This window comes from Polypterus senegalus, chromosome 5 (genome assembly GCF_016835505.1).
Source record: "Polypterus senegalus isolate Bchr_013 chromosome 5, ASM1683550v1, whole genome shotgun sequence".
Taxonomy (NCBI): domain Eukaryota; kingdom Metazoa; phylum Chordata; class Cladistia; order Polypteriformes; family Polypteridae; genus Polypterus; species Polypterus senegalus.
Window position 1 is genome coordinate 126,901,104 of NC_053158.1, and position 26,504 is coordinate 126,927,607.

Genomic DNA, 26,504 nt, shown 5'->3' on the forward strand with positions numbered 1-26,504 from the left:
AATAAAAATATTTGAAGTTTTTTTTTTCTTTGTAATGCATGCCGGGTGCAAATATCCTGAATACTGATAGGGTTATGGCATCACACATGCATGAAGTAGATCAGGCAATGATCTTACAGTACACATGTATGAAAGTTCTGCACATGGTTGCTATTGCTTTATGATGTCACATTGGTCTTGCAAAGCATCATGGGGTGCTGGGAGAAAAAGTTTGTCTAACCTAGCAACACAATGAATTTCCAGGAAAATATTAAAAAAAAAAGGTTACTGGTGAGCGCAAAAAAATTGAAATGATAAACACTTTGGCAAATGTCACTGGTCAACACTAATTATATTATATTATATTCTTATTGAATGTTAACAGGGTGACATGCTATTATCCAGTTGTACTTAATCTGGAAGAACACTGCTTAATCTATGTTCATGTTCTTTCTGATTTATTAATTAAAGAAACTCAATGTCTTTGGTCATAATAATTTGAAAATTTGTCAGATGATGTCAGATGATCTGTCGTTTTAAATCCATCTGTTTATATTTTCATTGAATAAAACCATCTACTCTTCTGGTAGTCTTATGTGAAGGCTATGTCACATAATGCAATTGTAATATAAATTTAGATAAATTACTTTCACAATAATTATATCTGGGAAATCAATTATGCTGTAAGGTCACAATGTGTTAAATTATCTTGTGCCAGATTATACAAACATTTTTAAAAATATCTAACTCAAAAATGTCAGATATGTATTTTGGAATAAACTCTGAGCAATTCTAATCTAATATATAATATGATAATAGATGGGGAAAAAAAATAATACAATGTAATAAATAACATACATTATTTTATTTTGCATTACTTTTCAGAACTCATATAGTATATAAAGGAATCAAAACAGAAGGAATAAAACCAATAATTAAAATAAATAAAAAGAGATCTAAAAAATGGGAAAAATAAAAAGAAAAGCTAAATACCAGTGAGGTATATTTAGCTTACAACTGCTCTGTGGGAATTTTCTGTACCTAAATGACAGTGAATGAAAATATCCACATCCAAGAAGGACTACCAGGGTCATATACAATGGTATTTAAAATCTTCTCTCTCATCTTTTTCATGTCATGCTTCCTTTTTATTAATTAAACTAAGAAAACATTTCAGTTCTGAAGATCAAAACAAAGCAAATAGTGCATTACCTCCAAAATAAGCAAACATGCTGTCAAGTAAGGTAATCTGACTCCCTTTATTGTTTTTAATATCTTTAACAGCCTTACATAAACAAATGAAGGTGACATTTTGTTAATGTTTTATGAAGTTAAAGGCCTGTAAGTTATGATCTATAACCAAAGAAAGAAAAGAAAGAGACCACCTCCCTGCCTCACCTTTACAAAGCTGGACCCCAGGATCCCAGCATTACACATTTTTAACATTAGCTACATCTGAAAGCTGCTGCTCAGTCTTATCTATCGGACACCAGGAACTTACAGTGATTGTCATATGCATAATTTACTCAAGCTTACTCTTAGTGACAGACGCTTTCTGGTAAACTTTCCCTTCTAACAGTAAACAAATAGAATGCATGGCTTCCAGCTTCACTTGCTAAATCTTTAGATGCTTATACTTCTGAAGTTTCCTGATTCAGGGACAAGGGGATTAAAAGGCTACTTTGTGTGAGGAGTGTGTAAATATTTTTTCTTTTTAGTTTTATTGTTTGTTTATAATTTAATCATTTTGATGGCTACATGATTTTCTGCAACCACTGTTTTGTATGCCTGGTCACTATGATGTTAAGTCATTGCTTCTCATGCAATGCACATGACCAGTGACATAATGATGTTCATGTTTTAAAAAATGTCCACAAAAGACAAGTAAAGTGGTATAGTTGGAAATGATAAAAGAAATAATTATTGAAAGACTTTCATTTGGAGTGAGCAATTTGGCTTTGATCAATGGATACAACTTTGTTTTTCTTTTGTGATTTTGACAGATTATAAATGATCTCTGTAGTGTTTTTAACCCTAACAACAACTGATAATTCTCCTAAAAAAATAAAAGCCTTAATCTCTACCACTGGTAATTTAGCTAATATGAACTATCTAAGTTCTTGACACTTTATAGAAGAAATCAATTATTTTTACAAATGGTCCTGCATTAGTGCACCATCTAATGCATCATTTTTCAAAGTGACTAGGTATTATTCTCGCAGATTCCATAATATAAAAAAGCACAAAAACAAAGCATTTGAGGTGATACTGCAAAACTGAATATTCAATTTAAAATGTGTAGCTCACATCTAATTTACATGTGCAGAGCGTTTAAACTAAAAAAATGACTAATTTAGCAAAAAAAAAAAAAACTGATTCATGGCTTGTATCTGATGTTGCTGGGACAGACTGGGACACAAGTGGCCCTGAACTAAACGGTTTCAACAACAGATGGAGGAATGGATGAACAAAATAACATTTGATAAAATTATGAAAAAAAGTGGTGAAAAAATCTGTTTTAATTTATTAATTAAAACTGATATTGGTAATAATATAAATAGACAGATAACAGCAAAGATTTTGGCTGAATACAACAGAAATCTGATGCTTGATTGGTTATAGGTATCATCCACACTGAGGTCCAATTTCCAATTCAAGAATGATAGATTAATCAGAGTTTGAGTGATGCCAAGTGCCAATACAGGGCACCATAAAAATAAAAAATATAGGTAGACAATGCCTAAAAGTATTAAAAAACAATATGGTGACGCTACTTCATAGACAAAAATGACGAGTCTTTAGCTTTAATTGCATCACCGAGGCTGGCTGTGCATCTATTACACTGACATGGAATGCTAAAGCTAAAGGCTCTGCTTTCTAAGGTAGCTTTAGTTGTTACTAAGGCAAAATATATTGAATAATATCCAACAACAGAGTGTTAAAATTCATATTTAAGAGGTGAAATTAAACAAGTGGTTTAATCAAAGTCATAACTTAATAAAGTTGATCTCAGTAAAATCCTGTGCTCAATTCTGAGTTTGTCTATCCCTCGATGAAGGGGGATTGAGAGAGACACTAAGCCCCCTCAGTCCTCCTCATCCAGACCACAGTCTTCCCAGTTTCACTCTGCTCTATAGTTCTTATAGTAACTTGAGATGTGACATCCATCCTGTTGTGTTACCATTTCTGGCCTCTGGAATAGCTCTTTTCTAATATGACCCTCACTTATTTACTCTTCCTCTTGGTGTCAGATATTCCTTTGGTAACAGCAGGGGAATGTTGTACATTTTCACTGTTTCCAACTCGAAATGTTAAACAATTAAAGTGGAAAGTGGAGTCCTTACCAGATATTTTCACTGGGCTCTGGAAGCAGGGCTGTATTTTGTGGATGTTGTCGTTTTTTAATACTTGATCTAACGGAGATCTTTCAAAGAATGTAAGAACCACTTCAGACCTGGAGTACTGGGAGTGAATAAAGAGACTGGTTATCCAGTGTTCTGTTGCTTGGCCATAGTTCTTTTAATCCAATTTTCTTCCTCTTTCTCTTACCTTCCAGGGCATATTTATTGTATTTTTCAGAAGCCTCTCCACCTCGTTCAACCGGGCTTCGATGTCATGAGCTTCCTTAATTTTCATAAGACCTGTAAGAATAAAAACACTTTGTAGTCTTTCAATAATATCTTACAGTAAAGCAGGAGATGGATTGTAACACTGATCACAGTTTATGTGGAGTTTGTGGATATTCTACTTTTGTTGCAGTGTGTATTCCCAAGGTATAGTAATTCCTTCACAAAAGTATGCAGTTTAAATTCATACAGTTTTATATTTCATATAAAATTATCAACAATGATCCTGTTTATTAACTAGATTTTATCTTGATGTTTAAATTTAATAAAGGCATAAAAAGTCATTAGGTAAGCCATTTGGAGAGAACCTAGGTATGAAGTAGACACTTGTACAAGTGAGATTTTGGAAAATTATGGAGATGTTGATTTTTCCTCAATTTTGGTTTGAAAGTGGCATGCATAATAGGAGAATTTAGGTTTAGCCCACACATTTGAAAGTGCCACGTTTATTTCTAAATGTTACTGCCATGCCAACTTTTCAGATGGTCACTGAAACACCAAAAATATGAAAATCTTTCCTATTGGACATGCATGGTTTGCAAGTCAAGAGCGATATTTGTTTACTTAAAATGCAATGAATGCAAAGAGTGCCTGTAGAAAACAGTAAACTTCTTTAGACCGATGATGCTTTTATGATGTCTTTTTTTCTCCATCAGTTTATATATGCAGCCTGTTGTCACTTTGGAAGATTAGAAACCAAATACAGAAAGCTTTAAATATCATGCCCAACAGGCTATATATAGCCTAATGGTTTCATAAAACATGGCTTGTTTGGCTCAGCTTGAAGATAATGCAAATGGTCATATACAAAGAGAACAAACGTTTAGGGACTAGCAGTATTTTTGCCCATGATGGCAGAGGGCTTATGAAGACCTCAGAAGCAGGTGGTGATATTTGGATGTGTTGGGGTGAGGCTGCTCTGTCAGCTAATAAAGATCTACAGCATTGTAATTACATCTGTATGAGGGTCATTAGCATAGTCCATTTATGTTTGTTTCAAGGTGGCAATGTGGTAGGGTTCAAGGTGTGTTCACATATGCACATTTACAAGATTATTGTAATTTATAAAGGGTAAAGTGCACAGAAATGTCTGTGCGCCTGGAGTTCTAATACACAGATGGAAACAGAAGATTATTCTCAGAACACCCCTTCTGGTGTTCATTGAACTTGATATTAGGAGGAATGCTAAAAAAGAAGATAAGAGGGATATCCAGAAAAAAAGGTTACAACAGCTGTTAAAAATCGAAAAATTAATATATTTCAACCAAATTTACAGGATATGTTCCAAAATATGTGTTTATTTCTCAACATAATCGCCATCAACTTCGATGCTTTTCTTTAGCCTGGGCACCAGCTTTTTTATACCCTCGTCGAATACGCTCCGCTCCACCTCCGAAAGCCACTTCTCCACTGTCTCCTTCACCTCCTCATCATTGGAAAAAAACGGTTTCCCACCCAAGAATTCTTTCAGTTTGGTTTCCACAAGCTGACGATGGATCTCGGCCACGGATTCGCGACACAAAGTGAGGAACTTGATGACCGAACGAATCTCGCATCGGCGGTAGGTGGAGCAAACGGCCTCAGCAGAGGTTGACGAACTCGCTTGCTGTGATGACATTTCACAACTGACTGACACGGTCCCGGGCTTATTTTGACCGTTAGGACCCCCCTACACGCAGGTATGCCAACCTTCAAAAGAAAAAAATTCCCTGCACCCTCCAGGGCACTTGTAACCTTTTTTTCTGGATATCCCTCGTAAATGGCTTGAAAACCTAAAGTGAGAAAGAGAAATAGAGAGATGAGGAGGACTGTATAGGAAAACGGAAAATGTTTGTAGTAAAGTATTGTCATGGGTACAGAATACAGTGAAATTCTTACTTGCATGTTCAACCAACATTCAAAACTTGTTTAAGAATGAATTAGTTATATACAGTGGTGCTAGAAAGTTTGTGAACCCTTTAGAATTTTCTATATTTCTGCATAAATATGACCTAAAACATCATCAGATTTTCGCTCAAGTCCTAAAAGTAGATAAACAGAAACCAGTTAAACAAATGAGGTAAAAATATTATACTTGGTCATTTATTTATTAAGGAAAATGATTGAATATTACATATTTGTGAGTGGCAAAAGTATGTGAACCTCTAGGATTAGCAGTTAGTTTGAAGGTAAAATTAGAGTCAGGTGTTTTCAGTCAATGTGATGATAATCAGGTGTGAGTGGGCACCCTGTGTTATTTAAAGAACAAGGATCTATCAAAGTCTGCTCTTCCCAACACATGCTTGTGGAAGTGTATCATGGCATGAACAAAGAAGATTTCTGAGGACCTCAGGAAAAGAGTTGTTGATGCTCATCAGGCTGGAAAAGGTTACAAAACCATCTCTTAAGAGTTTGGACTCCACCAATCCACAGTCAGACAAATTGTGTACAAATGGAGGAAATTCAAGACCATTGTTACCCTCCCCAGGAGTGGTCAACCAACAAAGATCACTCCAAGAACAAGGTGTGTAATAGTCGGCGAGGTCACAAAGGACCCCAGGGTAACTTCTAAGCAACTGAAGGCCTCTTTCACATTGGCTAATGTTCATGTTTATGATACCACCATCAGGAGAACACTGAACAACAATGGTGTGCATGGCAGGGTTACAAGGAGAAAGCCACTGCTCTCCAAAAAAAAAATTGATGCTCGTTTGCAGTTTGCTAAAGATCATGTGGACAAACCAGAAGGCTATTGGAAGAATGTTTTGAGGACAGATGAGACCAAAATAGAACTTTTTGGTTTAAATGAAAAGCGTTATGTTTGGAGAAAGGAAAACACTGCACTCCAGCATAAGAACCTTATCCTATCTGTGAAACATGGTGGTGGTAAGTATCATGGTTTGGGCCTGTTTTGCTGCATCTGGGACAGGATGGCTTGCCTTCATTGATGGAACAATGAATTCTGAATTATATCAGAGAATTCTAAAGGAAAATGTCAGGACATCTGTTCATGAACTGAATCTCAAAGCCATTGTGACACTTCCTGTGTGATTTTGGGCTATACAAAAATAAAATGTATTGTAAATGTATTGTAAGGTGGGTCATGCAGCAAGACAACGACCCTAAGCACACAAGTCGTTCTACCAAAGAATGGTTAAAGAAGAATAAAGTTAATGTTTTGGATTGGCCAAGTCAAAGTCCTGACCTTAATCAATCAAAATGTGGAAGGACCTGAAGTGAGCAGTTAATGTGAGGAAACCCACCAACATCCCAGAGTTGAAGCTGTTCTGTACGGAGGAATGGGCTAAAATTCCTCCAAGCTGGTGTGCAGGAATGATCAAACGTTACCGGAAACGTTTAGTTGCAGTTGTTGCTGCAAAGGGGGGTCACACCAGATACTGAAAGCAAAGGTTCACATACTTTTGCTTTTGCCACTCACAAATATGTAATATTCAAACATTTTCCTTAATAAATAAATGACCAAGTATAATATTTGTGTCTCATTTGTTTAACTGGTTTCTCTTTATCTACTTTTAGGACTTGAGTGAAAATCTGATGTTTTAGGTCATATTTATGCAGAAATACAGAAAATTCTAAAGGGTTCACAAACTTTCAAGCACCACTGTAGGTAGGTCTATACTAGGAGGTTAACATTTAAAAAACTGGTAACACTTTATTTTAGGTACAGCAAAAATTTATCTATTGCTCATTTAATAATATGAAACAAGACCTTAACAAAGGTTTCTTTTGGTCTTCATAACACTTATAAAAGATGAGTAGATAGGTTATTCATCATTGTGCAGTATGGCATATTGACATGATGGCAAAATTACTTGTTAATACAGTATGAAGGATTCACAGGTCTTATACTAAATATGTAACACCAAGAGAAGTGTGTCTAAGCCCCCTCAGACCACTCTAAAGTAAAGTTTGCTAGTAGGTCACATTACAGAAATGAATAAACACTTTACGGATGCTTCGTAAGTGTTATGAAGACACAAAGAAGTGTTTTAAGATCTTGTTACATAGGAGTAAATGAGTAATAGATGCATTTTTGCAGTACCTAAAGTGTTACCAAAAAACAAATTTATTTGTTATTCTCTGTTTGTCTCCCTGATTTGAAAATCCTAAGTCTGAATAAATAACTTTTAATTCTGAATGTGTATCCTATAGCTGCAAATTCCTGACTTTATTGCAATATTCTTATTGGTTATTAAATATATATACCTGTATATAAATAAACAATTTGGTAGATGCATTTTACTACTATGATGCTAATTTGACCTATAAGGATCTGAGACCTTCACCAGCTATAAGGGGTGGATGACACAGACATATCTTGAGTTGGAATTGCATACTAAAAAGCTGCTCTTCCTCTGGTGGTCAAGGAGGAAGCAGTGTTGACGCTAAAAACAGACATTGTGAGATCATTAGCCATCTGCTTTAGTTCCCTCAATCCCACATAATTATTCAGCTCTATTCAGAATCACATGTCAGTCACATAATGCAGAGTGTAATTCAGAGAAGAAGGAACTTCAGTATCAAAAATGACTAATGTCACCTTTGGACTTGGTTTCCATCTTTATCATAAGTACCATGAAGGATCTGCGTATCTTTAAATGACTCTTCTACAAATGGAATTCTACATACTAAATATGCAGTTAAGGGGATGGGGGGGTGTGGGTAAAAGCATCCAGCCAATTTCATTTGTAAAGAATTTGACTTGCTGCAGTTATTTTGCTTTGGCAATCTGTAAGATAACATTATAAGAAAAACAAAACACTTGAGTCGGTACAATTCATACAGATCTGCTTTTGTTCTCTATATAATGGAACAAACTGACCAATGTGATGAAGCGGCTATTTTGAACAAGTGTCACCCTGGAAACAAAACACACAAGAAGGAAACTTCTGGTTTATGTGTCATGCTCAAAGCACCACCCAGATGGACTTGAAAAGAGTGTCTGGGCCCATTCCTTAACCAAACTAAATTACATTTTATGTGGCATAACTACTGCTGCCAAATTCACAAAAACACCAGTATGCTCGGCTGTGACCAGTGTTTTGTTGGATTCTTGGTGGATTTTCCTTAGTAAGGTGTTTTACATGCACCACTATAGACTTCCATGTAAGAGGTCAGATATCACCTTTAATTACTTTTAACTACCTGTAATGCCTTTGTAACCAGACAGGTTACTGTCTAGACAGAGTTTGCAGGTTCTCAGTGTTTTTTTTTTTTCATTGTACTGCCTAATCACACCACCCACAGGCAGTTGTAGGATTTTAGCAACTCTAAATTGGCCCAGATTGTGAAAACGTATTCTGCAATGAACTGATGCCCCATCCAGGGCTGGTTCAGGTCTTGTGCCAGGTGCTGCTGCTTTGAAAGTTCCCGAATCCCTGGGGCTTTGAAATAAAATGTATCCTAATTATTAGTAGTAGTGGATTAAATTTGGAAGTTAAAACTCTTGAATACCTATCTCTTTAGACTTAGAAATCTTGTGTTCTATATTCATTCCCTCAATTCAAAAAATTAATTTGAAGATGTCACCAATTGACAGATATGCTACAAATGTTATTCTCTTTGCATACATAACAAATTAGTTGGCTTCCATTAAAACATTGCTTTGCTAGTGAATACAGTGTCACATACAAATGTAACTAAAATACAGAGACCATAAGTAGACTTCAAATTAAGATCTTCAATGAGAGTGTCTGAATTTATAACTGGCAGTATATTTTAAAATATTTTCTTGCTAAATGTCTGTTTCTGGCAAATAAACCAGTTTTTGTTTAATTATATCACATTAAGCAAAACATTTGACCTAACAGAAAGCCAAAACATAAAATGTACAGATACAGTGCAATAAAAAGTCAGGATGTATGATTTTTAAGCAGTACAGAAAAGTCCTGTACATGCTGAAAACTGCTCTAAATCAATACAGTAGGTGAAAAGGTAAGCTTCAACTCATGTTTATAGAAACAGTCAAGTTAATAAATACAATACCAAATCTTTATTAACAGTGAACAAAGGGCATAAGACTAAATTGTGCTCACGGATTCTAGCATTATTAATCAAAGCACCAGTTTAAGTAATTTTAGATAATGACAGAAGAGGAATTTCTTTAAGTATCTTAGGTTTAGTTACAGCTATATTTTTGAAAATGTCACCTAGTGCACACAGTGAGTCCATTGCCTCTCTCTATATCTATCTGTCTGTTATGACAAATGTGTTCTAAGATTCTTCAGTTAAGGAATACAGCAGTTTTGTCACTTTTGCACCAGTTACTGCCTCACTTTTAAGGTAATTCTAATGCAGCTTTTCTTGCTTGTTTGGCTCCTGCTCCATATGTGACACCTGAACGGACGTGGGAATGCCCTTGACAAGGCTGTAGTTCAGGAATTGCTGCTCTGCACTACCTTTGTAAATATTCTCATTCATTATTTGAATCATTATTGTTGTGTATCGTACTTTTTGTTACAAGTGGCTTAGACCTTAGGGGAAGTGCATACACATTGCAGTTTAGACTATTGACAGAGATCAATATGACTTGAAAGCTTCAATCCCATATGAAGAAAGTATAATTACAAATATCAAATACTTTGGAAGAAATGGACATTATACAGAAGAAAAATAAAAAGAAGGAAACTATAGAAACAAAAATGAAAAATTAGCACTGCACAATTTATATGTATGGTACAAGCAATTTCCGACAGTCATCAGGTTAATGCTTTTTCCATTCACAGACAAGATCAGCACAACACCTTTTTTGCTTCCCCAGCTCACCCATTTCTCGCTCAACTGGTGGAGACTCCAGCAGCCATGGTCCTCACCAGCCTGAGCCCTGTTTTGGGTACCACAAGTGGCGTCAGCCAGGCCACTCAGGGTCAGTTGTCCTCCAGTCTTCCTTCTTGCATGAATGTGTCATGAAATGAAGTGGTGTCCCAGCCACAGATAGTCTGCAGCATCCACAGGTTCACAGAATAAATGGGTGGAATGATAGACAAATAAAGTGAAACACCTCAGCCCTTCTATAGCAGTGTAGTGTACAGAGCAATTCTCAACTTGTAATAGACTGACGATCCTGCCGAGAATTGGCTATGTACTAGTAATTTTTTAACATGGAGTTATAATTTGAAATTTTAATTTGCACATAACATTTGGATCTGTAAAACTTGAGCAAATTCTGTTAATATTAGGTTATTATATAAGTTTATTTGGAATTTGGATACGTGTTCAATGATGAGATTCTTTTCTGTTACAAAGTTTACTTAACCTCAGAGAGGAGAGTGAGTTTTTTGTTCTGTGCTTGCTTCTTCAGTCCCACCTTCGTGAATCTGTAAACTTCAGTCATAAGTCTCCTTACAATAATTATACATTCATCAGTTAAACTTCAAACCTACTTAATCCAGTCAGCATCTGAGGGAGATGAAGGCTTCTCAGAAGCACTCAGCAGAACACTCAAACAAAAAGATTTACATTTTCTTGGCTTTTATTTAATTACAAAAGATTACAATGAAGGCAATCATTTATCACTGGCCTTTCTCAGAATAAACTGTGCAATAGGTGCACTATTCTCTTGATAATGACTGCACTACATACTTTTTACTTTGAGGCACCTCTCAGACATTCAATATGCTTCCTAAAAACTTCTGTACAAGTTCTGCAGGCCGACAATGATGACTTCATTGTCTCTCCTAGAAATAGAACATCAGCTAACATGCATGCCAGTTAAAAATACAAAACTAATTGAACTCTGTCATAAAAAAGAAAGACAGAAATAACATCTTTGGAAGGAGTGAGTGCAAAAAACCAAAAGGACTGCTGTTGTTTTCCAGGACAGCTTATTTGCCTTTTGGGTGGAACTCTTTGTGAGCTTAAGAGACTAAAAATAACATTCAGTCTCTTTAATTTGGTTTATAAATTGGCAATGTGCAGCATAAAAAGGTCTATCTCTCAGTAGATGCATTTGACTTGGCCTCATTTATAAATGTCTTGTTAGTAGTCAGTCAGCTCAAGCTTCATGCATATTTGAGATTTTGACTCAGAAAAAGACATCAAGACAAATTATTTATGGAAATACATTTACACAATCCTCATGAAGAGTTTGTTAGTGCAAGCAGAATTTTCACACACATTGCTTTACCGTATTCACATAAGGTTTTACATTTGCATACTAATCTGGGCTAATTGGATTATCTGAAAACAATAACTGCATAATTGTTTTATATGTTTATGCTGTGACTGTGGTGGTGAACTAGATTTACTAGTATTGCTAAATGTATTCTGTAATGTCTGGTGCCACAGACACATAGTTGTTTCCCTGGTTCACCTTTGTCAGTTTTGTTGCCCCAAAACTACATACTGTATTTGTAACATTTTCTGTGACTAAAGAATACAGAGGGTACTTGGCAGCTGTAGGTAAAGCCTAAATGACTGTATGTCCACATGAAAGAAGCACACTTCTGGGTTGTAATGGAATAAATCAAGTGGCCCAAGATTTAAAAAGGTTCACATGGGCTGTGAGGATTCTCTTCTGTGTTTATATACAGTTGATATAAAAAATCTACACACCCTTGCCAAATGGCAGGTTATGTGTGATAAAAAATGAAACCAGGAGAAATCCTATCAGAACCTATTCCACCACTATTGGAAAATTACAATCTATGCAAAGACAGTGAAAAGAAATCAGAAACTCTCATAAAAAAAGGGAAATATCATACAAAAACCTGCTTGTATTAGTATGCACATTCCTTAAACTAATACTAATTCCTTAAACTAATACTTAGCACCTTTTGATTTTATTATAGCATTCAGTCTTTTAGGGTAAAAGTCTAGCAGTTTGGCACATCTGGACTCAGCAATTTTTCCTACTTCTCCATGAAAAAACTTGGTCTCTCCACAGATTTTCATTTAGACTAAGGTCTGGGCTCTGGCTGGGCAATTGTAAAACATTGATTCTCTTTTCATGAAGCCATTGCTTTGTTGATTTTGATGTATGCTTTGGGTCGTTGTCATGCTTAAAGGTGAAGTTCCTCTTAATTCTCAGCTTCCTAGCAGATGCTTGAAGACTTTATGCCAGAATAGACTGATACGTGGAGCTATTCATGATTCCATTCACCTTGACTAAAGCCGCAGTTCCAACTGAAGAAAAGTAGCCCCAAAGCATGATGCTGTCTCTACCATGCTTCACTGAGGATATGGTGAAGAATATGAAGAATACAACTGATTGCTGTTGTAGGGAACAATCCGCACCTGCCAAGAAATCCTGCAGGTCCTTTAATGTTGTTGCAGGCCTCTTGGAGGCCTTCCTGACCAGTTTTCTCCTTGTTTTCTAATCAATCTTGGAGGGACGTCCTGATCTTGGTAGATTCACCATTGAGTCATATTTTCTCCACTTGCTGATGACTGTCTTTAACTTGTTCTATTGAATGTTTAATGCTTTGGATACTTTTTTATACCCTTGTCCTGATTGATACCTTTCAATGATGAGATCCCATTCATATTTTAAAAGCTCTTTGTGGACCACGGCTTTTAGATTATATTCAAACCAAGAGGATATCAGAATAATCCTATAGAAACAGCCAAACTTTATCTGAAGTTAATCAGAGGCACTTTAATTGATGTCAGGTGTATACTAACTACTATTTGAGATGAGACCTACTGTGATTGGTTGATTCTGAACGCATCAATATCCTTGATTATTAAAGGATGTGCACACTAATGCAACCTGGGTTTTGTATGATATTTTTTTTCCTTTTTCACTAAATAGTTTCTGTTTTGTTTTCACCTTTTTTGTATAGAGTGCAATTTTTAAATAAATGCAGAATACGTTCTGAAAGGATTTATCTTGGTTTCATTTTTTATTACACAAAATCTGCAATTTTGGCAGGAGTGTTTAGACTTTTTATATCCACTATACTGTACATATGTGAACTTTTGAAAAATCCATTTGGACAGTAACTATTTTTTTAAAACAAAGCTCAGCATTTTCACACATTAAACTTTTTTAATCTAAGGGGAAAAAAAACTCTAAAGTGGTGAGGAAACAGCAGAGTGCAGGGAAGACACCATGTTTGAAATGTACCAACCCAACAAATTAAGTGAGGTTAAGGTGGTTTCTTTACTGGCATACTGCAGCCTATCTTGATCCTTTTGTCCTTTTGAAAACAGGATTTCTTATATTTTAATCCAGGACACAAACCAGCGCCCAGTTTTATCCTGTGGCCATTTTGATGTCACTTCAGGACATTGTGATATTCACAAACTTGACAAAATATGTTTGTCCTTGATTGCTGATTATATCAGATTATCAAAAAAGATTCAGCACTCCCTCTATTGCACATGTACTTGATGTATCTAACATAACACATCTTAAGACAAAAAAGTAAATAAAGGAATTCCCATCTGCATTAATTATTTGAAATGCCAAATAGACCTGAATAGCAGGAGTTTACATTGTCAATATAATTTAAATGTTGTGCATAAACACTCTCATTTTATGCTGCATAATTTTGCCTTAAAGCCAGAATAAACATGATGTTATGGAAAACTGTTTGTCATGCATGCTCACATAGGGAGCTGCAGAAAGACCTGACGAGCAGGGTATTATATTGTGCCAGGGGACAAAGGCGAGTACTAACCTCTCTTTCTTTATCTCTACAGAAAGACAGAAGCAACACCACCTTGAATTCACCCGGACTCCCTAACCACGCGCTACCACTTCCACATTCCTTCCTTCCCTCTGGTCCACTTCTGATGATGTCATGACTCCCATCCACCACCTTGGTTCCTTCCCAGCATTCCATCTGCCTGATTCCAGTCCCACCTCATAAATTGTTTCCTGTTGCCATTTTCAAACTGTCTGTTGTAACGCTGAGAAACTGTCACTGACCAGTTTATTTGAATCTTTACAGTATATGGGGCCGGAAACATCAAAAATGTATGATTATGTTGGTCTTTTCTTACATATTGTTGTACTGTAGTATTCCACAGAATAAACAGCATTTTTCTGTTGCCAAACTTGTCCTGTACCTCACAGAATTTAAGAAGTGCATAACTTTAGAACATTATACAATTATACGAAGACAATTCTCCATTAACTATATCTAATATGTCTATTACTTTATTCCTGTCCATGCTGTGTGCATGTGTGTGGCTGTCGATAATGGAAAGAAAATAAATAATAACATAACATAATATGTAACACAAAACCTCATATTTACATATACTTTACTGCTTAATATGAACAAGTACTTTTATAACCTTGTCAGCTTAGGGTTTTTCGTTGGGGTTTTTACATCTCACACTACTAATGTATCAAAGACACGTAACCACCAGGGAGCACCACAGAATCCCAAACCCTAGACGCAGTAATACATGACACAATCATAGCTTTAAAAAAAGGTATTTATTAAACCTCAGCACAAATCAATCAATCAACCTTCCAAAAACCAGATGAACAATTACAAAAATAAACAATTCTTTCTACTCCTGCCCTCCATTGGGTGTTGCCCACTACATCCCAACTGACTCATTGATGTGGGGCAGCAGGCTCCCTTTCAAGCCAGACTTCCGGGCTATAAAAAAGTAGGGAAGTCACAACCCCCACAGCACTCTCTGTTGGTACCGAGGGATGCCAACAAGGCTGCACTTCTGGACTTCAACTCGCCAGCACTCCTGCAGATGTTTCCCAACTGGATTGCCATTCAAAGACCTGCCACCTAGTGTTTGGTGAAACAGTGGAATACTGGCCAGACACAAAGCTATTTTTCCGTTCCACTGGCCACTCCATCAATCTATCTTTCAACTCTGGCCTCCCAACCAAGTAGGAAAACATCCTCTTCCTGGCCGGGATGCCTGTTCTCCCTCTACCACACAATTAAAACATCCCTGAATTAAGAAAGTGATATTCACTGTAAATGCCACATGGGTTGGACAGGCATATATAATGCACCCGGAAGTACTCCAGATTTTTGTTGAACTTCTTATGGCTGCACATCTGGGTGTGGAAGAAGAGGAGCCCCATAGGAGTTAGCTATAGTTGTAGCACCCCCTGGTGGCACCTACGGAATACAACTCCCGGCATTTCCCTATAGCATCATGGGGAGGATATTGTTCCAAAGAGGTTCTGTGCCTCAGTCCTTCCACCCAGCCAGCATTCTAGCCAGGTAATGGCCCTAGCTATCCGTCACACCATGGACAGCTTTGCAAGACAACAAATGCCCATTGTGTCATTTTGACCTAACATTTGATCTCCTACAGAACTGTAATTTTAGTAGAAAAAATAAAGTAATTGAATGTGGACATATAGCCTACATGCCAGAACTCCAGAAAAATCTGATGTGGACAAAATGAACTGTTAAGGTATAAGCATCTTGTGTAAATTCTCTGAAAATGTCTGATTTCATCATTGCTAACTCCTGGCAGCAAGAAAGTGACGTTGCATCCATTAGACACCTGAGAACAGCCCCATTGTTTCTCTTCATTTCATTGTGCTTTGCCTCTTGATATCAGGTATCCTTGAAATGTGTCACTCACTCCATGATAAGTATTCATAGTACTTCATATACATTTAAATCAGAGGTTTGTAAATTTTTAAAAGAATATAACTTTTAATTTTAAAATTCCTTAAGACCCACTTCAAGGCTCAACAAAAGGAACATTATGTTTAACATTTAAGTAAGTAAAAAAAATTGTCCTCTTTTGCAATCAATTTCATAATAAATTTGGCTACTTAGCTGCATATTTATCACAGCAAGACTCTTGCAACCACCTATCTACCTCCACCTTGATACTAAGATGCAACACCAAAGTTGAGAACCTCTGACTAAAATTATCCTCTGATTTCTTGTGTGTCTTACATGCACCATCTAACTTCACTAGAAAGCAAAATCAGCAATTGGCTAAACCATGCCATCACCACACCTAGGACCAACTAAATGTCTATGCTATACAAAATAGGATTATTTACAAATTACTATATATATATTGTGCCTGGTGTTGCCGCAGATTAGCTGCCCATAATGGCAGCAACCGTCGCTCATGGGCAGTTCAGTAGCTCCACTGTTCCATTTTCCTACCACGTAGTGCCAGCTGCTGCATGCTCATATACTCTTAACTGCGAGCTGTTTCTGCATGCTCATATGCTCTTACTACAAGCTGTCTCTCTGTTAAACAGTAAAACAATGGCAAAGAAATACATCTGCACTTCAGAAACTCCCCCTTAAACATTATTCAATGAGAAACAAATAAACTCTTACCTTTTGCAGGATAAGCTGCAGGCTTACCTAGTAACATTCTTCTCGCACAAGGTTTGAACATTTAACATACCCAGCCCTGTCCAACCTAACTGTTCACTTTGATGTCCTTTCACTCAGACTCTGCCCCAGTCAGTACTTCTGAGCTGCTGAACCCATTTGATGAATAAGACTTTGTGTTCTTTTAACCAGGAGAGGGGAGGTGGACCACGACATTTGCCAGTTGAAACCTATGTGCTTGCCTGCTGAAGATAATCCCCTTCTGAATAAAGTGTTGTGCCTGTATCTATACATGTATCTATATATCCATCCATCCATCCATTTTCTAACCCGCTGAATCCAAACACAGGGTCACGGGGGTCTGCTGGAGCCAATCCCAGCCAACACAGGGCACAAGGCAGGAACCAATCCTGGGCAGGGTGCCAACCCACCACAGGTATCTATATATATATATATATATATATATTTAATGGCCAAGTAATACTGTTCCCTGCAGTTACAATGTTCCCTGCACCACCCTCCGATGGCAGTCGCTCATAGCATGACTGCGATCTTTTTCGGATTTGTTTTCGCGGCGAGCTGTCTCAGTGCTGGGAGCCCGCAGCATCTCATTGCAGGGAATTGCGCAAAACTGGGAATGATGATAAAGCGGTTTTCAGGTCTGTGAAAGCTCTTTCACAGGCGTCGGTCCAGACAACACTACGATTCTTTCTGTCCTTTGTCAAGTCAATGAGGGGGGCAGCCCAATGCACAAAATTGGGAATGAACCGCTTTTAATACCCAGCAAGCCCAAGGAAGTTACGAACCTGCCTTTGCATTTCGGAACAGGAATATGTCAGCACCTCCCCCACACTATTTCAGACATGAGTAAAAACCTTTTCCATGGAATATCCCACATAGTGGGCTTCTGACATACCCAACTTGCACTTCTTAGGGTTGGCTGTCAACCCTGCCAGATGAGATTCCCAAACAGTACTAAAAATGACCACATCGTCAAGAAAGGCACCCACATACGCAGAATGGGGATGCAGAATCTGGTCCATCATTCTCTAAAAGGTCCAAAAGGGAGTGCCGTAAATTTAAACAACCCATCCGGAGTGGCAAACACGGTTTACTCATAACCTGCCAAAAACACTTCATGAAATCAAGAGTGGAGATATACGAAGCCTGCCCAAGCTTGTCCACACGTGGTATTGGGTATGCTTCAAACTTGGAAACTTTATTCGTATGCCGAATATCAATACAGAACCAAACAAAACCATCAGACTTTGAGACAAATACGATTGGACTTTGCCATTCGCTATTGCTCGGCTGAATAACACCTAATTGGAGCATCTGTTGGACTTCCTCATGTATCACATTCCTTTTTGCCTCTGGTAGGCGATAAGAGGGCACCTGTATAGCAACACCGGGTGAAGTGACAATCTTGACTTCTGCGATCATCATCCAGCCAGGTATTGCAGAAACACATCTCAGTTCCCTTCGATCAGTGATAGCAATTCCATTTCTGGGTGTCAGTCAAATCATCCCTAATGGCGACTTCAGTCGGGGGGGACCACCACGGCCGTGATCAGGACTTCGTGATGGTTGTGCCACTCTTTCAAAAGATTAATATACAAAATCTGACTTTATAATTTATTGAAGATATACGCTCTTCTATCACTGCTGGCCCTTGCCATTCAGCCTGAAATTTATGTGAATCAGATGGGATCAACACCAGTATGCGATCCCCCTTCTTAAACTTGCAGAGTTTACTTGTCTTGTCATAATTACTTGGACCTTCTGCTCACAATAGAGGATAATCTGGCAATCTGCTCTTGCAGCGAAATGACTCAGTCAACAAACCTCCCCCAAGGGGTTGTCTCACAAGTCCCCATCCATTCTTCCTGAAAAATGTCCAACATCTCGCATGGTCACTGGCCAAATAATAGTTCAAAAGGTCTCCCAGTGGATGCTTGCGGTGCCTTCCGGACTAGGAGGAAAGGCACTATAGCTTCCCAGGATGTTGGATCATCATAGGCTACCCGCCGAATCTTCTGCTTTAGGGTTTTATTAAATTATTCAGTCAGGCCATTTGTTTTTTGATGATAAACTATGCAGTGTAACTGTTTAATTCTGAAACTTTCGCATAGCTGCTTCATGATGCAAGACATAAAGGGTGTTCCCTGATCAGTGAGAATCTCGCGAGGGATACCAATATGTGTGAACAAGTCCTGGAGTGCTTTTGTAATAGTTTGGGTGTCTACCCGTCGCAGCACTGCTACTTCTGGATATCATGTGGTGTAATCAATTAACATGAGCATATACTGAAAGCCACTTTTACTCCTGGGATGCAGGCCTAAAATAGGCAGTGGGACAAGGGGTGTCCTGGCAGGCCTGTGAGTGGAAACTATTTGACAATTGGGACAGGCCTGACAAAATTCATCCACATCCTGGCCCATATTCACCCAATAAGAGTGTTTCGAAATATGTTCCCTTGTATTTTCCACACTGAGGTGACCCCCCAAAATGTAACTGTGAGCAATTTCTAAAACCTTCTCCCCATATTCACTTGGTACTACCAAATGCTCAATATGTCTATCACCCATGCAATCAGAAATCATCCAATATAGAAAACTTTCCTTAAGTAAAAAATGTGGTGTTTTAAAATTTGGTTCCTCTATCTCCAGATAATAAATTGCGAAGTGGGCTTGTCTGAAAGCAAAATCCAAGTTGTTATCGGCTCGTTGTAGGCGAGCAAACTCTGCCTGGATGACAGTCTCTGCTTCCTCAGTGTTTGATGCAAAATCACACTCGCCTCCCACTGCTTCCATGTCTAATGCAGTATCGCGTTCACCTCCCTATTTTGTTTTTGTTTGGGTCCATATTGAGTGTCCGGTCTGTGGAGGCTGTTGGTGATTGTGACGGCGCAGGAAAGTTTGCCCGCTGTCCAAGGCCTTCACTTGGAGATTTGATCCCCAGCTCACTGGACAACTCTGGTTCAATTTCAAACCTGTTTCCTTGACTAACATTGTCTGCGGTGAGACTCTCTCTATCCATTATGGGGGTAGGTGCCCTGCAGGTGGCCAAGACCGTGGGAAGAGGGCATTCCTTTTTCCTTTTAGGAGTTGCCAGGGTGAGGTGTCTGATATGGCAGTTCAAACCTTAAAATAATATAGTCCCGTATGTTTTAATGTCCCCATGTACGTAGACAGATGTTCACCTTGTCTATGGCCTTATAAGGGACCTGCTGTAGCAAGTCACGGTGGACTACACAGAGGTCGCTACCAGAGTCCAACAGTGCCAGCGTAATAGAGACCTTAAAAAGACCTCTTTTAACATCTTGGGAGAAACTTGTGAGCTGCATACCTGGGCCAGATCAATAGCCATTGTTTGCGCAGGTGGGAGGTGACAATCCCGACCCAGATGTCCCAGTTGGTCACAGTGAAAGCTGCTGCGTTTAGCCCACACTATGGTGTTCACACTCTGCCAATTCTACCCGTGGCACTGGTGACCCTGAAGGTCTGTGCTGGCTAGATTGAAATCGGGATCAAGCCGGGGTAGCCCCGTTGCTTCCAGGTGGCTTGTGCACCCTCTAGTTTGCATGTCAGATCCAGCAGCGAGTGGATGTCGTTCCATAGTGGAGAGGAGGATCTGTTGCTTCAGGCAGTTACAATAATCAAGCCTTTCAGGAGGGAGATTCCATACAACTTGGAGGGCTTTTCCGGTTAAAAACGGGGCCAGAATAGCTGACAAGGTTCCCCTGTCCCAGCGTATCAATGCTGCCTTACTTTCAAAGCAGAATAGGAAACACTCAGGGTTGTCTGAGGGAGCCATTTTCGGCAGCACAACTTGTGGCCAAACCAAGGCAGGGGTGGTCACCATGGTAATGGATAAGCTTTCTTCTACAGAGGCAACAATCGCGCTTCGGGCTGTTTGGCATGTCATCCCGTATAAAGTGAAACTTTGATTGACTGACTGACTGACTGACTCACTCACTCACTAACAAACATGCTTATTTTCAGTTAAAAAGCTGAAATTTGGCAGGATGGTACATCTAAGTCAGTAGGTATCTGCTAAGGAAGGACATTTCAATAAATACATATTATGGGATAAACCTAAATACAACTGATGAAAAATACAAAAATAAATACTTACGTGAACTGCATAAACAAGTGAAAATCATAAACACCTAATAATGATAATAATAATAATATGAGATTCACATTATTCTTACTGATTTCCTGTTTAAATTCAAAAGAAGACAGTTTGTTGTAAAACTGTGTTTTGCAATTACTGTCTACAGAAGCCATGGTCAGTCACTATGAAAAGCAGTAATGATTTACTCCAGTGCAACTACATATAGCATGTTCAAGAATAAGCAGTTCCAGTGACCTAATAATATTAGTACTGCTTATTATTTGACTGATGCCTTTATCCAAGGAGGCTAACAACATATGAGATACAATTGGTTACATTTATTTTCTTTTTCCATTTGGAGCCCATGCCAGCGAAGTGGCATGCTTGTTGGTTTGAAGTCCTAGGTCCAAAGCCTTCACTTTAACAGCATACTGCCTGACAATAATATTAGCCTTTGGTAAAACCCCCAGAAATAATGCATACAGAAAATAACTTAATTCTGATTAATCTGATTAATCTGATTAACTAATGGCACTATAACTCTGGTCTATTGTCTTATTATTGTTTCCAGGCAAAGCCATGTTAACAAAGTTTTATAAATTACAAACCACACCAATATGGTTTGTAAATTCAGTGTCAGCTATTGATAAGTTTCCTTCAGGAAGTGATTCAAATCACGTTTGACGCCTTGCCGACCAATGAATATTTACAATTTTGTTTTATTACTTAAAGTGTTGACAATTGTCTCCATAGCAATCCATGGAAGCCATGTGATCCCATGCTTCAATGTGCATGTGTATCTGCTGCCATGAATCCTGCTTGCAGTGTGCTTGTTAAAAAAAAGTGCCCTAAGGTGGTAAAGACCTGTTAAAGACTACACTTTATTTCTATATAGCTTTAACAAGGCACATTGCGTATTGTGGAAATTTCTCTGATTTTTACAATGAAAAGTCACACATTCCTAATGGGAGAAGAGGATGGTTTTGTGGTCAGACTTGCAAGGAATCTAATAGGCAAATAATGGTTTATAAGTAAAATAATAAAGTTTCAAGAAGCGATCCAATTTAAAAAGGTATTTAATTTGTACATTTTACCCCATGTTTGTGTGTTCAGACCATTTACTGAGATTAAACAGTATAAGAGAGGAGCACTTTGGCACAGTGGTTGAAATCCAGACTCAGGTAGTGGTTATTTGAATTTTACATATTTATTTCATATTTGCATTTTTTTTAACCGGGTGCTTTGGTTTAATGTCATGCAGGTTAGTTTGACTAGTAACTCTAAACTAACCCAGTATAAATAAGCATGCCCTGGAACTGACTGGTTCTCCTTCCAGGTAAAGTTTTTGTTTAGTAATCAACATGGCTTCATTGACCTTGAATTACATTTCCATTTCATCCATTACAGATCTCATGGACGAGGAGTTCTAATATTGGAAGTAAAGACGGAACCAACATTGGATGCAAAACCAGTGCATCACAGGAGACACATGCAGTGGCACTCATATGTTCGCAAATGAACTTAACAGGTATGTCTTTGGAAGGCTGAAGAAAGAAACAGTTCTCTGTGAAAATCACAGTAACTTAAGACTTGACCCCAATTTCCTGGGGCCTTATTTATAAAACCTTGCTTAGATTCCATACCAAAATGTTGCTTACATTCAGAAGGCAAAAATGGTGTAACCACAAAAAAAAACGTTTTAAAAAACCATATACCAAGTTCCTTTATAAATCTCAGATCAGCTTAAAACTATGTGTGTGTGCACGCTCTTTCAGCCACTGCCCATCACTGCTTGTCAGCAACCACATATAGTGTAAAAATGCCTTTTCTGAATATTCTCAAACTAATCATTGTATAACTTTACCCATGTTCCTATGCAACCTCTTTACTACAAACCATGGAAGAGTAGAGGAAAAAGGGCAGGAAATAAAACTGAAGTGAATGTGAACTTGACGTATTACTGATTAAGGCAGAGAACGGCAAACACATACTTTTTGCTGGTGTTTCAGCAGGAATCACATCACAAAAAAAACAAGAGTGGGAACAGCTGAGTGGAGAGAGCTACAGCAATGCACCATCATACAGCGCCCAGACTGCCACCAGTACAAAGCATGAATTGACACAGGCTGTGTTGCAATACTAGTGCTTTTATTTTCAATGTACAACAACCATGAATTGCCATTGCATGGATGTCCTAATGGCCATATATGTTCCTGGCCTAAGTTGTGCAGTACTGGACAAGCCATCACAATGCTGCAAATCTTTGTGGGACTGAACAGAATTGTTCCACCTGATGAGTCCAAATATTGCTATCTACCTTTAAATAATCTGTTCTGTCACTGATCATGTGTTAGTATGTCTTTCATTATTTCTTGTCTTTTATACAAGTTGTCTGTAATGTACTAAATTTAATTGCAATGCAATCAATTACGCTTTCTTACTAAAAAAAGTCAACGATCACACAAAGCATGACCCTGAAGTCTGCTTTACATACTACTCTTTGGTAAAATAAAGCAATCATGGGTTGAGTCATTCAACAGTGTTAGTCAGACACATTTGAACATCACATTTTTTAGAACATTAGAACACTCTTGACGAGAATAGGCCATTCAGCCCAACAAAGCTTGTCAGTCCTATCCACTTACTTCATCCAAGAAAACATCAAGTCGAGTTTTTGAAAGTCCCTAACGTCTTACTGTCTACCACACTACTTGGTAGCTTATTCCAAGTGTGTATTGTTCTTTATGTAAAGAAAAACTTCCTAATGTTTGTGTGAAATTTACCCTTAACAAGTTTTCAACTGTGTCCCCATGTTCTTGATGAACTCATTTTAAAATACAAGTCTCGATCCACTGTACTAATTCCCTTCATAATTTTAAACACTTCAATCATGTCACCTCTTAATCTTCTTTTGCTTAAATTGTATAGGCTCAGCTCTTTTAATCTTTCCTTATAATTCAACCCCTGTAGACCTGGAATCAGCCTAGTCGCTCTTCTCTGGACCTTTTCTAGTGCTGCTATGTTCTTTTTGTAGGCTGGAGACCAAAATTGCACAAAGTACTCAAGATAGAGCCTCACCAGTGCATTATAAAGGTTGAGCATAACCTCCTTGGACTTGTACTCCACACATTGTGCTGTATATCCTAACATTCTGTTAGCCTTCTTAATGGCTTCTGAACACTATCGGGAAGTTGATAGCGTAGAGCCCACTATGACTTCTAAATCCTTCTCATAATGTGTACTCTCGATTTTCCGACCACCCATTGTGTATTCAAACCTAACATTTTTATTTCCTATGTGTAATACTTTACATTTACTGACATTAAATTTCATTTGCCACAAATCTGCTCAAGCCTGTATGCTATGCAAGTCCTTCTGTAATGATATAACGGATTCCAAATTATCTGCTAATCCACCTATCTTGGTATCATCTGAAAACTTAACCAGCTTGTTACTTATATTCCTATCTAAATCATTTATATATATTAAAAATAGCAGCGGCCCTAGCACTGACCCCTATGGAACACCACTCTTAACATCAGCCAGTTCTGATGAGGTTCCTCGCACCATCACCCTCTGGTGAATTGTTTGATTTCATTTTATTTAATCTGTTAAGCACTTCTCCCTCTACAATTTCCAAATCCCTCAGTACCTCCGTAACAGTCGCGTTTACCGCTGTCAGGTTATCCACTTGCACACTTTTAAACTCCTCATAAAAATGTATGTTTAGGGCATCCGCTACTTCACTGTCTGTATCTTTTAATTCCCCTTTACTATTCCTGATGCACTTGACCTCCTCTTTTACTGTTCTTTTACTACTAAAATACTGAAAGAATCTCTTAGGTCTTCTTTCGCCTTATCTGCTATATTCCTATCCAACTATCTTTTAGCCTCCCTGATATCCTTCATAATTGTTGCCCTCATGTTCTCATACGCTCTATGATTCACTTTGCAGTAATTAGTCTTATATGCCTTATACAGCAGTTTTTTCCTTTGCAAATTCTTTTTTAAATCTTTATTAATCCACCATGTAGTTTTTTTAGTTTCCTATTAATTACAAATTTAGGTATGTATCTGTCCTGCATTATATGTATATTAAATACATTAGTTGTATATTAAATAAATGAAAGTGCTCTCTGTTTACAAAAGCAAATTCATTGCAGCAATAGCATTAAGAAAATCAGAAATCACGCAATCACTGCTAATTGCCTTTTGATGTTGGCTTGCTCACCTTGGGGGTAAGGATATCTTAAATATACCATCCCATATAGCATAACATGGCTCAGGGATGATTGCATATTCCTGATTGGTCAGCCATTTCATGCAAAAAGCAACCATTGACATATACTTTAGACTTATAAAACTGGTAACAGAAAAGGGGTGATGCGATTTCTGTGGAATGGTCTCTGCAATGTAGGCTCCAGTTCAACACACATCTCCAAGAGGATGGCTCTAGGAAGTCTAAATCTGTTTATAAGCCAAACATCATCATCGGTCAAAACATCATTGCAAAACCTGAAAACGTGCTTTAGCCTATCATTGGAAGTAGGCCTATCCTCCAAAAGAGCTAACACTGCCATTGCCAGTTATGTTGTACAACACACAGCACACCTTTTTTATAGACACACTAAAAGCAATTACCTAAAGTGTATACATTAGGTATTATTACTAACACTGCAGACAGCTGTACTGACAGAATATGTTGCTTACCTGTGATATCATTAGTTTAAGAATGTGTCTGACATGTCATTAAAATGTTCAATGAAATGAGATGAATGACATTCATTCTGTTAACTTCATTGTTGTGTTACTTGGAGTTGCTACAATTCTAATACCTAAAAAGTCTGTGTAGGACTTACGAATGGATGACATTTAAAGAAACTTTGCCAAGTTCATGTTTTATAAATGCAGGCTTTTTCATAATAAATGGCTTATGCACACTTCCTAGCATGAGCAAGTTTTATACATGAGAACAGGAGCCAGAAAACATTACTAAAAACGTTGTCACTTTGTCATCCATGACTCCTAAGCTCCAGAACCTGAACAGCAATAACTTACAGTAATTCTGTTATCTCATTCTTGAATTTTGAATCTTGCTAAAACTTTTCATCAAACTAGACTGTATCCCTGATCTTTCTATCACACATCCTGGCACCACAGCCTTCATCTTACTACCTACAAAGTATTTCCATCTCAGAGAAACTTCTGCTGGCATTAGGAACAAGATATACTCATATGTATAATAAGTTTGATGTTTTATTTTGATGGTCTTGGCTTCTTAATCCAGTGGTTCTCAACCTGTGGGGGGCCCCCTAGTGGGCGCGAAGTAACAAAAAGGCGAAGATGTGAAAAAGAAAACAAGAATCAAAAATATGAAAAAAATCTGTTGAAACCAAAACAAATTAACTTAAACTACATTCTGATACTAGAACAATACATTTAGAGGTAGATAAATGCAGATAAAAGTTAAGTAGGTATAATAAAATATGCATCTACATTTCAAAAAAATGTTGGGGGGGGGTGTGCGATTAAAACTGTTATG

General features: G+C 37.8%; 1 protein-coding gene across 1 annotated transcript in view; it reads right to left on the minus strand.

The window, feature by feature from the left end:
- pxdc1b (PX domain containing 1b) overlaps positions 1 to 26,504 on the minus strand; it is a 54,408-nt gene that overhangs the window by 17,040 nt on the left and 10,864 nt on the right. Inside the window, exons 2-3 of the mRNA XM_039753325.1 lie at positions 3,529 to 3,620; positions 3,324 to 3,441 (exon numbers count right to left, since the gene is read on the minus strand). Of these exons, the coding sequence (XP_039609259.1) occupies positions 3,324 to 3,441; positions 3,529 to 3,620 (210 nt within the window). The remainder of the gene's footprint in view (positions 1 to 3,323; positions 3,442 to 3,528; positions 3,621 to 26,504) is intronic.